The sequence below is a fragment of the Epinephelus fuscoguttatus genome, linkage group LG12 (genome assembly GCF_011397635.1).
Source record: "Epinephelus fuscoguttatus linkage group LG12, E.fuscoguttatus.final_Chr_v1".
Lineage (NCBI taxonomy): Eukaryota > Metazoa > Chordata > Actinopteri > Perciformes > Serranidae > Epinephelus > Epinephelus fuscoguttatus.
Window position 1 is genome coordinate 25,222,469 of NC_064763.1, and position 14,591 is coordinate 25,237,059.

Consider the following 14,591-nt stretch of genomic DNA (forward strand, 5'->3'; position numbering starts at 1 on the left):
ATCAAAATACTTCCGAAATCTATCAAGGGCTCTGTTTTTTACACCCTTACCCTCTCGTTAATTAAGTTGGCCCTGATCATTTTAGCTGATGATTGGAGTCGGGCCAAGAGAACATGGACAATACCAGGATACATGTCATGAACACTTTAGTCTTCATCCCCTTATCCTGAGCGGCTTGGTTTAAAGGTCAATATTTTAAACACGTGCTTATAATGACTGTAAACTATTAAAGACAGACCCCAGCGAGCTCTTTTGTTTCACTGGATGAAGAAGACCAACCACAACTTCACGGTTATGATCTGTAACTAATAATGGCCTCTTTTCAGCTGCCAGCCAGAGCATCCGAAGCCTCTCCAGGATTACATGATAAGTGTGTTACAGTTCAATTGTCCATCAAAAGAAATAATGAATAGGTCCGGTCCGCAGTGAACTCATTTGGCACTCGAGTAATGAGGAGTGTTGATGAGGTATTCAGGGCCTATTCTTCCCGAGCCAAATCTGGTGTCTGAGTCTCCACAGGGTTATTCGCAAAGCTTAACTGTTGGCCCTCAATTTGAGAGTCAAACAAATCTTACCCAAACATTTCTCAAGGCTTGATTGCAGCGATGACTGCTCCAGATGTGAGAATGTGCAGCACTGAAATACACAGATGAAAAAAAAAACACTTATAGATATATAAACAAAGATCCATCTTGTTTAAGGCACAGACCATCGATGCCTTCATGTCTTTTGTTATTTTTGCTTTTGGACAGAGTATCTCACTCTCCTGCCAGAGTTTGTTATATCACTGGGAGCATGGACGAAAATGTGTTTTCAGTTAATAACTCACCTCATCAGTTTTTCGTGCTAAGCACAAAAGAGGTCACAGAGGAAAAGCACAACTCAGCCATTTTGTCTTTTTGTTTATTCTGTGTTGATGTTAATGTGAGAAAGAGTCCAATAAAAATAAAACAGTGACATGGGTGACCTATTGGCTTCACTCAGCCACTGACTCTGTGCTCATTACAATGAAACCTCCAGAATAACAACATTGTAAGATACAAATTGTAGATGTGTGGACTGTGTTATTATCTTCAGTCTTGAAGTGATTTGTCGCATTAATGGGCCATTTCAGTTTTTTTGCATGCCTCTGTGAGGTCACTAGGTGTAAATCACTACTATAAGCAGGCCAGATGTCTGTAGTGATGTTTGAAAAGCCATAATGTCACACTTTACATTAAAAATGCCACTAATATAAGCTAAACACTATTAGCTCTGTCAGTGTTGTTGCTGTTGTTAGCACTGTTCATGTTGTTAGCACCATTAGCCGCTAGCCATCTGCTCAGCTGCTGCCATGTTGAGAGCCATGTGCAGGTTTAAAGGCGTCTCTTGACAGAAATGGATTATAATATTTATAAATATGTTTTTATTAGTTTATAATTACCTGAGAATAGGAATTGTTGTGTTTTACTTTTAGAATAAAACATTTATATCTACGCTATCAGTGTGTTATGGTGCCTGACAGCATCGGGGGAAATGCGGCGAGATAACAGTGTAAGTCAAGAAGGCGAGAAGTCCAAGTAGGATGGGTGAGAGGGGTGGTAGCATGGGCCCAGAAATCACCAGCTTTCACCTGGGAGGTCGGTGTTCACCTGAAATTGTAAGTGTATTTTGAAAAGAGACAGTGCATGTAACAGGTTGAAGTTGACACAGCACCTTAGAACGTCAACAGCAGATGCACCCAAGTGGTGACATGTGACATGATCGGGATGAAAATGTGACTGCTTGGCACATGGGAGAAGTTTGGTGAAAAGATGGTGGGCATGACACATGACCCATAAGGTGCAGCCATCAACCTCTGGTGGCTGGCTGCAGTATAATTGGTATAATTGATATAATTGATATTTTGGCTTCAGTTTTGTAAGTGGGAGGAAGAGGAGACATGTCATTGTGTCATAGTGATGTCATCAGGGTTATCTCAGCTTGGGTTTACAGCACAGACAATAGCCTATATAATCATGGATGATATGACAGCTCCCCAAAAGTGAAGCCAAAATATCTTGATTACTCCCTGCTGGCTGGCTGCAGTATAGGTCATAAACTCCGCCCCTCCATATTAGTAGATGGGACATTTGCCAAACTAAGAACTCCAAGTACATGTCAAATAAATTCTTCCCAGTGATGGTTTCTGTAATTTTAGGTAGTTCTTTTTTCTGATGGTTAAAACTAGTAATTTGGTGTTGAAAATGGGGGATCGATGTCATTATTGACAGCTATGTGTGCCAACTAGTATGCTCACCATCAATGACGCTGTTTGCGATTGGTTGGACAGGTGTATGGGCGGGAACTCGATGTCACTACACACACCTCCAAATGACATTCCCAGCGCAAGATGGCAGTGGGCCTATCTAGGATATTTTGGCATCATTTTTGTACAGTGGGGGGAAGTGGAGCTGTGACTTCCACCTTCAGTCTATGGGCAATTACCAGCCAGGGAGGTTTCAATGAAATATGCAGATCATGATGATCAAGTTGCATTATGGGAAGTGAACAATGTTTTTGGAGCTTGAACCAAAAGGGACTAAGAGTCTGGATATCTCGACCTTCGCTGCTTTGATTCTGATTGTTCTTTTTTTGTGGTATGTCTCTTGTGAGTCAACCAGCTTTATGGAAGCACAATATAAAATGACTGTTTATCCCTTTAACAGATGCTCTGTTTGATGGTATTTCTTGACAATGTTGACTCACTTTGATTACAAACTCATTGCCTGCTCAGACACAAAAGGGAATTATGGTTTTGTTTTTACACGTCTGACTGCTAACATCTTTTAGGATTGAAGTCAAAAGTAGTGGTGAGGGTGTGTGACCAGGAATAATTAGGAACTTATTTCATTTGTTTGATTAATTGTTCAAACAAATGATTGATCCATTGGTAGTGCGTATTGTACAATGTGATCTGGGAAGTGTAAAAGTGGCAGGAACAGCCGGGAGTTTATAATAGTTGACAGAAGCAGACAAACAAAGGTTTATTCATCAAGAGATAAGTAATGACGAAAGCAGAAATGTAATCATCACAATCATACTATCCTTCCCCATCTTGTCAACATGTGTATGTGGGGAGAAATTGTTTCAGATTTTCTGTTACTTAAGAGTTTTATGTGATGAAATCAGTGAATGCCCACTGACTGCTTAGAATATAAACGCTTTTACTGTGACTGATCATTGCCCAAAACTGTGGAAACATACGTGTGTACATAACAACCTCTTGCACAATGGTACGTCCATTTTTTATTTATTTATTTTTTACATCAAAGAATTCCTGCATGAAAACACTGCACTTATGCAACCGAACCGTGGACGCCTGAAGTACTAATCATTATCACTTCAAAATTACTCAGTAACAGCTTTTTGTTCAGGCAAAAAAAATAAATTCATGCCAGGACTCACTGGCTGAAGAACAAACTCCATCATTTCACTGCAAGCAACAACAAATCCTCAGATGGCCTTTAGTGGAGTTGCAATTGAGCCAAGAGAATTAGTATTATGGATAAAAAACAATAATTCTGAAGAGATTTATCACGATTTTGATAACATTGGGCATCAGATATTTTTAGCAGCTGTGGTGTCTGATACTGTGGGATATCTTTGCAACACAAACAAGCTCTGCTGAGCAGAGCTGAGCTCCAGCGGACTGGAAAATAGTATTTCTGCAGCGTGTCAAATCTCTGCCATTTGGCACAGTGTCCTCATTACCATCAAATATACCGCTAATGAAAAGACCCAAACTGGACTCTCGGACTAAAGGCCAGGTGTTTGCCTCATCGCATAAATCAGGAAACTGCAGAATGTTCTCAAAACTTGAAATTATTTGCCAGACCAAACACTGTTTAAAGTGAACCTCACTGTCATATCCTAACAATAAATTGTTAACACTTCTTACAATGTGTAGCATAATCTATCTGTTAGGTATCTTAAAATCAGATTTTCAAATTGCACTACTTTGAATGCGAGAGTTGGTTTTGAATGACATGAGGATTTGTTCCTAATAGGGGTATTTTCAGAGGAATTTCATATGGATATATATATATCTATGTATATATACATATAATACAGATTATAAATGAAGACGGCTTTGCAATAGTTTCCACAACCCTCAAAAGGATAAGAAATGAAAGCTTAAACAGTTAATATTACATTCAAAAATGAAAATGTCAAACATATGCCAAAGAATGACAAGATCCAAGAAATATTAACCATAAAGTATCCACTGGAAAGCTCTGTGCTCACTGTGTGACACACGTATGTTACTTATAATTCAGTACATACAGAAGCAGGGAAATATCCACATTTGAATGTAAGAATGCAGAGTCCCATGAAATATCTTCAGAGTACCTATTGATTTATTCCACCTGGGCTGAACCTGCATTCCACATCTGCAAGCTGCTCTGAAGAAGAATAATTGAAGTCATATGAAGGACGAGGCCATGAAATCAAAAGGGGAATGAACAACAAAAACAGAACATGACTAGAAATGAAAAAACATTTATTTTAAGCTCGCTAGAAATGTCACATATGAAGTGTCAACTTGGAGTATATAACACATTATCCTTTATGTGTTTAAGAATGTGGACTGTAAATCATACCGAGCTGCAGACGTCTGTTTAAAGTTATAAACCACTACTGTTCTCTAAGCTCTCTTGTTCCTGCCCAGTACAAATTATCACAGCTCGCTTTACTGAGAGATGATACTGAATTCATACAATCACACTGCTCTATCTCAGACCTATAAGAGCAGGTCCACTAGACTCAGCAAAACAAAGGATTTTAGTCATAGTTATCAGTTATGGGACAGTGGATCAATGGTCTATCAAACCAATTACCTAACACTTTACAGGATATATACTCTCTAGCTGATTTTTAGGTGTTAAAGCATTTGACATGTTATCAGGGCATTAAATAATCATTATCACTTGTTATCACTACCATTATAATGCTTCAGATGGATGCTACCAGGAGGCCAGAAGGTGCATATCCAACATTGGGTGCAGTTTCGTTAGGTCTCAGTTTCACTTTAATTAGGTTTAGGTGCTGAAATTTCGTGGTTAGGTTTAGGAAAAGATCGTAGTGTGGGTTAAAATACTTACGTATGTAACGTAACATAATGCAATGTAACGTCAACATTGACTTTTGGTTTCACACAGGACACGAACAGCAGTCTCCTAGGTAAAAGTCTTGTGTTTGTTTGACCCATGTCACTACCAATCCGTACCGAAAACTCAGTTTGTTCAGGTCCTTTCTCCTGACCCAGACTATTCGAGGTAAACACCTAACCCCCAACCATCATACACATGTGTAGAACAAATTAGTTTTGCGGTACAGATTGGACAGTGCTATGATTGGCTTACACTACTTGATGTGATGCTAGTATTCATCACATTAATGCATAAATGTCAAAGGCGGTTTGGGCAAAAAGCTCATGGTTAGGGTTAGTCATAGCCAATCACAGTACAGTAGGGCAGGACTTGCCAAGAGAAGCAGTGGGATCCTTAAAGGAAATGACCACTTTAGAATGAAAATACAGACAGCACTTACTGACCCGGCTAGCTGTTATCCTCCGATACCCTGAATGAGTTTTGTGGATTAAAAAACTACACTGGACTTCTTGTCGGGATGAGGGTCAGTAAGTACTGTCTGTATTTTCATTCTAAAGTGGCCATTTCCTTTAATAATGTAGCAGCGACAACCCATCCATCCACCCTGACCTCCTCTCGTAAATTGTTGCTCTTTGTACATCACCTCCTTTGCTCCAGTCATCATTACTACAGCCACCAGAGGTCGCTACCTAAGAGGTAGAGTAGGACCATACTACCTGAAATCTAAGCTTCTGATGACAACTGATGGTGACCATTTCATGAGCTGAGAACATTCAAAGTGGTTGGCATCAAACCATGCCATTAAGGTTATTCGTTGTTTGGAAAAAGTACATCTGGTCAACAAAACACTCGTATTTTTCAGTTACCACTGGGCTCAGTGTGGATTTTATTGTGGTATTTTAGCAATCTACACAAGTCTTTTGTCTTTCTTCACTTGTCAGAAGGTGAAAAGTGGGATGAATGAAGGAAGCCAGAGCAGCAACATTTGCTTTGTTGCTTCAGGACACTTCAGCAGGATGGAGATAAACAAGATGTGCACTGGAATCCACATTACCTCACTAATTATCACAGCCTGTAGACTAATACCAGAATTAAACATATTAATATTTGTAGCCTGCTGCATTCAAGGACATGCTCGTGGAAACAGGTCGGTCCAGAGGAAACACATAGCAAACATACTCGAATTGGCTTCTCCCAAGGAAGGCACAGTTAAATTTTTATTACTGCTGAACTCTTTTGGCAAACAGTTGATGCATACTATGCAAGCATGCTGGGTTCATTTTGGTCACAGCAGCAGTGATGGAGCAGCTGCTTAAAACCATCAGTTTGTCCTTGTCATAGTGTTAATCAGACTCGGGGGAACAGAAAGAATCACAGTAATTTCAGGGGCTGCTACCCGGTCACAAGTCCCACCAGCAGTGATCTAAACCTCAGGGGCTGAAGCTTTTATAATACCTAATGTACATAATGATCTACTGACTGCTGTAGGCTGAGTTATATATACTTTTATTTGTGAAAGATGAGTTGGTTTTCAATCAATCAATCAATCAATCAATCAATCAATCATTCAACATCAACAAGTTGTTAATCAAGACAGTAAGAAAACCACAGTTGAATTTGACTTAAAGCATCTGCACAGATGAGGGGTCTGCTCTGCTTTGGTTGGTGTTCCTATCAGACTCGATGCTGGCTGCTTGTTCCATTGATTTCTTATACACCATCCTGTGCTTAGTCTTCATGTCACTCAGCAGGGACAGAGCTTCCTTATGCTCTTGCTTGTTAACGCCTGTGCCGTGTATGGCACTGCCTGTACAGAGAACAAAATGTTACACAGAGAAAAGGTAAAGTTAGCTGACATCCACTGTATCAGAAATGCGCATACTTAAGGGGACTTCTCTGATCGTCGTACTCTCTTTGATTTCCTTGATCAGTTCATGGACCCTTTCAGTGGGGTGTTTTATTGGCTTCAAAGGTGGAAGGTTTTTAATCTGTGTAGAAAAAAGTTATTCTTTTAAAGTCATGACATTTCTTTTCTTCTTTAAAGTACTTGCTTGATTTATTAAAATTTGACAGTAAGGTTGAGTGTGAATGCAAAATATTAAACCCTTCTCTCTCTTCCTCTGTATGGCGTCTGGATATTATCAAGTTTTGGTTTAGAGTCTCTGTAAATATTAAGATTCTTCAGTGCGTGTTCCAGCATCCGAACAGTGGTCTGAATTCCTGCTGGAGGAAAAAAAAAAAAAAAAAAGACATGAATATTCTCTTTCTCTAACTTTTCAAGGCTTGAGGAAAACATACAAAAATAAACAGCTGCAGGTGAAACTGCAGTCCTCACCGACGGGCTCCACCACATCAGGGTTTGGTTTCGCATCCATCAACATTTTGTAGCATGGGAATTTTTCAGGAATGATATTGTCCTTGTTTTCTGCGGTTTCTTTTTCACCAGGTTGGAGATCAAACTCGTACTTGGGAACATCTGTTGCCTGAACATGAATAACATTCAGTCAAGAGAGTAAATGCTGAGACTAAAACAGAGGAGGCATATAGAAACCACAAAAACTGGACATGTACATACCTGAGTAACAAAGAAGGGCTCTGTGTTTTCTTGGAGGGTGTCGTCCCTGCTATTCTCGCCCTCTGATTCTCGTGTTCTCTCGACAGTCGCCTCACTTTTCTCAACATGAGTTTGAAAAGGACAGGGTGCATTCATCAACACTGGCTTCTTCAACACCTTTGGGATTTTTTCTTCCACCTGCAACACATACAGTAAATATGTCAAAAGAAGATAACTGTCATGCTGCCACATCTGGAGTGTCATGATCAAGAATTGACAATGCAGAACACATCCAACCTTCCAGTTTGGATCAGTGGACACCTTCAGTGGGTGCTTCACAACTTCCTGTGTCTTCTTACGCTTTATCGTTATCCCCAGTCTCTCTTGGAGGTAGTAGGCCAGTAATGGAGGGTCTCCTGTGCCCCCCAACAAAGACATCCAGCATTCAAAATTCAGAGTCAATCTTTAAAAGAAAAAAATCTCTTGGAAGAAGAAGAGAGAAGGATTACCACTTCTCTTTGTGGTCAGAGGGTTGGAGTGAAGGTCAATTTCTCTGAGCATCGGGAAAAGACTGACAGCCATCACTGCTTCTTCCTTGGCAATCTGATGACGAAACACTGATGAGACATGTTAGCTCATTTTTTAAATGGGGTCATGGTTGATTTATTTGTACAAATTATCCAACACACCTTGTTGTCAGCTAAATTCAGGAACTGAAGCTCTGGTAGTGGGAAATTGGATCCTTTGAGGAGGTCGTCACAGTTTTTCTTGTAAGCCATCTAGGGTGAGCAACACAGATAATTAAAATATGGGAAACACGGTGATGACACATCTCAAAGACCATCATTAGAACAAATTACCTGTGAGATTGTCTTGAAATTTTCACCAGTGTCAGGATTTGGTTCAGTGTGGGCTGGAATGAGGAGATAAAAGTGACTAAATATTTAAGATTTTTCTGAGGATGTTGAGAAAAGTCTAACATACAGGTTCATTGTTAAGTTATTTACAGATGACTTCAAGGTGACCATTTACCAAGTCCCTCTTCTCTAGCATGCTCTTCAATAGAAGTCTGCCATGGTTTTGAACACCCCGTCAGCTGCAAATATGGGATTTCAGAAATGCGGTTCCCCTGTAGGTTTAAAAACCTTAGCCTGTAATTGACAATTAGAAATGCTTCATGAATGTTCCCACAGGTCCTGTTATGCACAGGGATATACAAGTCTGCCTTAAAGGACCAGTGTAGGATTTAGTGACATCTAGTGGTGGAGCTGCAGATTGCAGCCAACTGTGGCCTTCAGGTGCATTTGCAGCGTCAACTTCAAGCTGCCACTTCAATATAAAAATGCAAAAGGATGTAAACGTATTAGAATTGGCTGCAGTGTTGGAGGCAGGGCCATGTTCATTCCGATGGAAGTTTCTCAGTAATGCATGAAGCCAAAAGACTTTGATTTCCTAGATAAAAAATTACCTGGATTTTCAGCATCGTTGGGCCCATACAGCAAGCCAGCTGAGCGGCTAACCTCACCTTTAGCCCTCCACTAACTTAAATGGGAATAAAATGATTGAATCATGCGGCTCTTGTGGACTTTTGAAATGTTAGCAGACCAAATTCAAGTTCTGATAGTGTCATTTTGTGGATGCTCTTTCCCAATGTAAGTCTATAGGAAAATGGCATTGCAAGACAGACCCGGACACTGTTATACATGGTTTGGCCTCCATGTCAAATTGCTTCAAAGACGAGACACGTGTAGTTGCAGACACGTTCTGTTTACAGCATACACAACGCACACCTAAAAACCATGCCCACCACTTGTACAAGACAAACCCACCATTACGATGGTTATCTGAACTGTGCTACAATGCAACATTTTAGTGCATAAATATGAGGACAAACATAGCAATAATCTACTTGAAAAGAAACATTTAGATGTGTATTCCTTGTAAGTAATAAGATGTAACCTTGACCCTAACCTTAACTGCCTCTCTTTTAACCTAACACTTCATAGCTAGCTAACTGCTAACTAAGCATTTTGTAATGGCTTCCACTTCCAGGTCAATGGAAAGGGGCTGATCATGGACTGACAAGTAGGTATAGTAGGCAATTATGTAGCCGCTCCAACTGCAGCTGTACCCACTTGTCAAAGTCAGGCGCCCTGTGTGTGGTTTCTCTGTCCTGGGCTACTATAGAAACATGGCAGTGCAACATAGCAGTTCTCCGTGGCAGAGGACCCACTACCTATGTAACTATATACAGCTCATTCTGAGCTAATGAAAACACAACAATTCTTAGTTTTAGGTGATTATGCACTAATGAAAACACAACTGAATATTATATTCCAGTTCTGCCAATTTATCCCGCTAAGTTCTCCACACTGGTCCTTTAAGTAATACTTTGTTTTACATAGCAAACTTCAAACCACATCACGACCTCCTGAGGTTTGCAAGACTGTTGAAGACTCCAGAGGTCAGTCTGTTATCGTCAAGCATCAGGACTTCAAGAGCTTTAAACTGTGTGTCTTCTTCTTTGGGTGGCCTGTACAAAAAAAGAAAAGAAAAAAAAATCACCAACATCATAAAATCCACATACTAATAAATACATACATTTAAAGTAACATACTCTGTATGTGCACACCAGTTTCTGCTGGACTTTATATACCTGGCTGTAGAGCAGGTGTATTGAGTGTCATTACATTTGCTTTAGCAGAATCAGGAGTGTGAATTTGGAGCATCTGTGCACCCCCTCTTGGTCAGTTTGAAAAACTGTTTCACATGCATCTTGTTTGTGGCCTTTCTCTGAAATAAACTCTTTGGACAGGTTCTCATGTTGTGAAATCATACCAATGCAGTGATTATTATTAGCATCAGTGCTGGTTTAAGAACTTTAAATACTAACCATAAAGGGAAGGTAACACTATGTGAGACAGATATTGTATAACGTGGCTGCTTAAGGACATCAATCAGGGATATTTTCTGAGCAGACTGGAGGCAGCGCCAGACTGTAGTTAGAGGATGAATTTGCATTTTGCTGAAAACATATTACGAAACAGATTAGTTGTCTTTCATTCTGCCAGCTTCCCCATGACTCATATCAAAGTTTTTGTGGAATAGCTTTTAAATGGAAAGTAGGCTTTTTGCCACCGTCTCACTGGCGAAGCAGCCGTTACACAAAGCAGTGTTTGACAGAGCTGACCTGTGTGAAGTCGGGACAGAAAAGCAAGCCCACACTCGCTAATTAAATCAATCATGTACTTGAGTTTTGCCATTTTCCCCAGAACAAATACTGTTGGAGGAGAGGTGGATTTCTTTTTATAAATATACATCAAAGAAGACAGACAAAACCTGTTCATTTGAGGTGTCTGCTCATGTTCGAGGCATGGTTTTGAACTAAAAATCCCATGACGAACTTTGTACCTAGTTACTCCTACATTGCTGCTTCATAGAAAATAAGATACTTACAGCTGAGTGGTGTCATGGTTGGAAGAACCCAGATCAGGAGGAAGATGATGAAGCTGATTTCCAGTCAGATGAAGGACTTTTAGATGTGGAAGCTGCCCAATGGAAATAATATCATCAGTTGACAAAGAGTTGTAGGACAAATCCAAAACCTGTGAGGATAAAAGGAAATTATTTAGATATATGTATATTGCTACAAGCACCTGTTAGCAGAATGCAAGGCTGAGATATTGCAATTAAACATATAATTGATGTTACACACTTAAATTCTCTACATTAGCTGCTGCTCTGTCGGGCTATGGCATTTATGATACTGGTATTGGACTCTGACTAACACTGGTGTATATGTCAAAATCATCTTACCTTAAGATGAGGAAAGTCACTAGCTTGAAACGTCATATTGCTGATCCCGCTTAATGACAGAGAGAGTTCTCTTAAAGACACGAAACTGCTGAAAGACCCTGTAGGAAAACATTTTCTCAGAGTCACCACTTTTTGCAACAGGCACTCAAACTTATTAAAGGTAAATGTGTATGATATATAATAATAATCACCTAAAGAGAGGGAGTTAATGGATGCATCGATGTAGGCTACATTATCAAACACCTTGAGTTCTTCATGCTTAACCTGCACACAGTAAGGAAACAAACCTTTTATTGTTTTAATCTGCAGACGACCAAATATTTTTTATAACAAAAAATAAAATTGATTCTTACAGAGTTCAGTTTCTGCTCACTGATGTCAATAGCACAGAGCTCATACGGCTTATCAACACAGTGTAACTGGAGCTACAAAAGAAAATTGTTTGGGGGTCACTAACAGGCAACAGGTCATGGGATCATTCGTCAAATAAGGGTCACATAAGGGACTGTTCTTTACTCATCAGAGGATGGGGACGGCTGGGGTGTGACCCCTTCTTTTTTTTTTTTGACCCTCCTGAAGCTACAAATATTTTTCCTTGAGCCTCCCTGAGTGACTGCCGGAAAATGCATGACCCTCTCTCTAATATAAATGAGTTATTTAATTTTTAAACTTACTCTTTTATGTTTTAAGGTTAAATGTTAAAAGTTGAAGATTGTTGTTTTTCTCTGTTGTCATGCATACTGGTTTATTTTTGGATAAAATTTACATGTGACATTGGACTAAGAGACTTTGATGAAATATTACTATTTTAAACTCAGATTTGGGTTTATTTTGGTTTGTTTTTTATTTCTGATGGAAGCCTTTGTCACACACGATGTGTCCAAGGACCAACGGAAATTTGAAAACCCAACAATTATTTCTGTTTTTACAATTTCTGGCTGTGATAAATGGTGTAATTTTGGGGATTTTAAAGAAAATGCATGTTTTTTTAAAACAAATCTGTGGTAAAATAATTACAAAATACAACCATTTATTTATATGCCCCTCCCCTAAGCCAAAATAAAAGACGTAAATCCCTCCCCAGTGCTTAAAAAATGATTCCCCCTTTCACACAACTCAGTCTCACTCGCAAGTTGTCAAAATCCGGCATGTCAGACAGCGACAAAAAAAGCCCAACCTTTCACGTCAGCATAATACGCGGCTGGTTGACGTCATTCTTTACGCCAGCCAGCGGGAAAACAACTAAAGTTAAGGCGGTGGAAACCCGTGTAGGGTGGGTGGGAGCGGTGGTGGATGGGTCCAGCAACAACCGACTTTCATCCAGGAGGCCAGTGTTCGCTTCCCATAGCCAAACCCTGTTCTTTTTTCCAAACCCAGCCGCATGCGTGTGCTGTTAAAGGAAAAAAGCCATCAATTTGTGGTGTTGGGGTGTTTGCGATGTTGTGTGTTTATTTTGAAAGAGACTGTATGCAAGCTGTAAATTGCATCTGACAATGGAAGAGTATTTTGAAAACAGACAATCCATGTAACAGGCAGGACTCGACACGGCGTCCCAGAACATCAACAACCAATGCACCCAGGGTACCTTGCATGACATATCTGGACGTGGAAAGTCCATAACCAAACATCAATATGTGACAGAAAGAATGTTTTTGTTTCGCACCACCCCCTTCACCCACATTCGTAAAGAACAGTCCCTAAGTATTTTTCAGTGACTTACCAGGAAAGGTCTGTCTAATGTGTTACCTTGAGGAGAACCAGCCCCTCTGTTGCTATCATATTCTTTACAAGTCTCTTTTATTCGTCTGTGCACGTTCCTGTGTTTCTGCTTCTCTGCCTTTCTGTAAGCGACAAGCCAATGACCAGCACCTACAGGGAAAGTCAAATTCAGCATCCAAACAATCAGTCGGACGGCTCCAACTCATTCAAAATGCAGCAGCCAGAGTCCTTACACATACACGTAAATTTCAACATGTTACTCTGCACAATATCAGATACTGCATAGATATTATCATACAACCCGATGAGGCCTCTCAGGTCATCAGGCAGAGGTTTTATAGCTGTACGCAGAACTAGATCAAGTTGCCTGCTGACCTGAGGTTCAGCACAACTGTGTCCATTTAAGACTTCTTTTTCTCCCAGGCTCATGGTTAATTAGTGTGTGTGCACAGTCATTTGATTGCACGTGATTGTGTTGATGTTTTTGTTCTCTCTGTATTATTATGTTGATGATGATGACTATTGCTCATACTGTATTCTTATGTTTATGCTTCTTATGTTATCATACTTTTATCTGCTGTCTTTCAATGTAAAACACTTTGAGTTTACGTGTGATGAAATGTGCCATATAGCCTAAATAAAATTGCATATGCCATAAAACAATGGCAGCAGAAACTGTTTGCAGTTTTTAACATGCTACTTTAATGTCTGGGGTGTTTTTTTACTTTTATTTTTATTTTTTAATACTTATTTAAGTCAACCCACCTTCTTTCCTTCGACGCAGGAATGTCCGGGTTGGGAAACATTTGGTAGGATTGCTGTGTCCATGATCAAATTTATAGGACGCTGCTGCAGTCATCTTGGTCGCCTGTGAAATCCACTCATCACAAACAACTTTTTATGCAAGTGTTAATTACGCTCTTCACGAGGTGAGCTGGCACGGCTACTTGCTACAATATATTTTGATCCGGAGCTACACTGTAGTGCTCAGTATCCTAGCAACAGCATGTCAGACGAGCGCTGCTCCTCCCATCCAGCGGGGGGCGCTAAGAAGTGAGCGCGCCTGTTTTCATGACAGGCGAAGGCGGAAGAAACCCGTGAGCCCAGCTAGTCAAAGATTGAATTCAATGATAAGATAATAGTCCGCCTAACGACCCGAATATATTGTGAGATATTTGACATATGTCGGCACGAATATGCTGCAGTTTTCCAAATACAAACACAAGGTATCAAATTACTCACTGAGACGACTTTATGTTCGACAAGTGTCCGTTAAACTGTTTAGCTAGCTACACAAGCTAACTAACGTCTAATCGGGGTTGACCACATTGCGCATGCGTGACGCCGCACACCAGAGTCTCTACATGATT

General features: G+C 40.1%; 1 protein-coding gene across 5 annotated transcripts; it reads right to left on the reverse strand.

Moving 5' to 3' along the window:
* Positions 1-6,617: 6,617 nt before the first annotated feature.
* xrra1 (X-ray radiation resistance associated 1) lies at positions 6,618-14,505 on the reverse strand. Of its 5 annotated transcripts, none has more exons than XM_049592109.1 (17): positions 13,987-14,505; positions 13,249-13,371; positions 11,856-11,927; positions 11,694-11,766; positions 11,503-11,600; positions 11,143-11,291; positions 10,115-10,219; positions 8,719-8,837; positions 8,547-8,599; positions 8,376-8,465; positions 8,196-8,289; positions 7,984-8,102; positions 7,708-7,884; positions 7,468-7,615; positions 7,237-7,355; positions 7,015-7,120; positions 6,618-6,939 (listed from the first exon to the last, which is right to left on the reverse strand). In XM_049592109.1, the coding sequence occupies exons 2-17, from the start codon at positions 13,279-13,281 to the stop codon at positions 6,755-6,757; spliced, it is 1,740 nt and encodes a 579-aa protein (XP_049448066.1). In that variant the 5' UTR covers positions 13,282-13,371; positions 13,987-14,505; the 3' UTR covers positions 6,618-6,754. The 5 variants fall into 5 exon arrangements, with proteins under 5 accessions (XP_049448066.1, XP_049448065.1, XP_049448064.1 ...); XM_049592108.1 differs by having other exon boundaries at positions 11,143-11,234; positions 13,223-13,371; XM_049592107.1 differs by having other exon boundaries at positions 7,237-7,352; positions 13,223-13,371.
* Between the last annotated feature and the right edge of the window lie 86 nt (positions 14,506-14,591).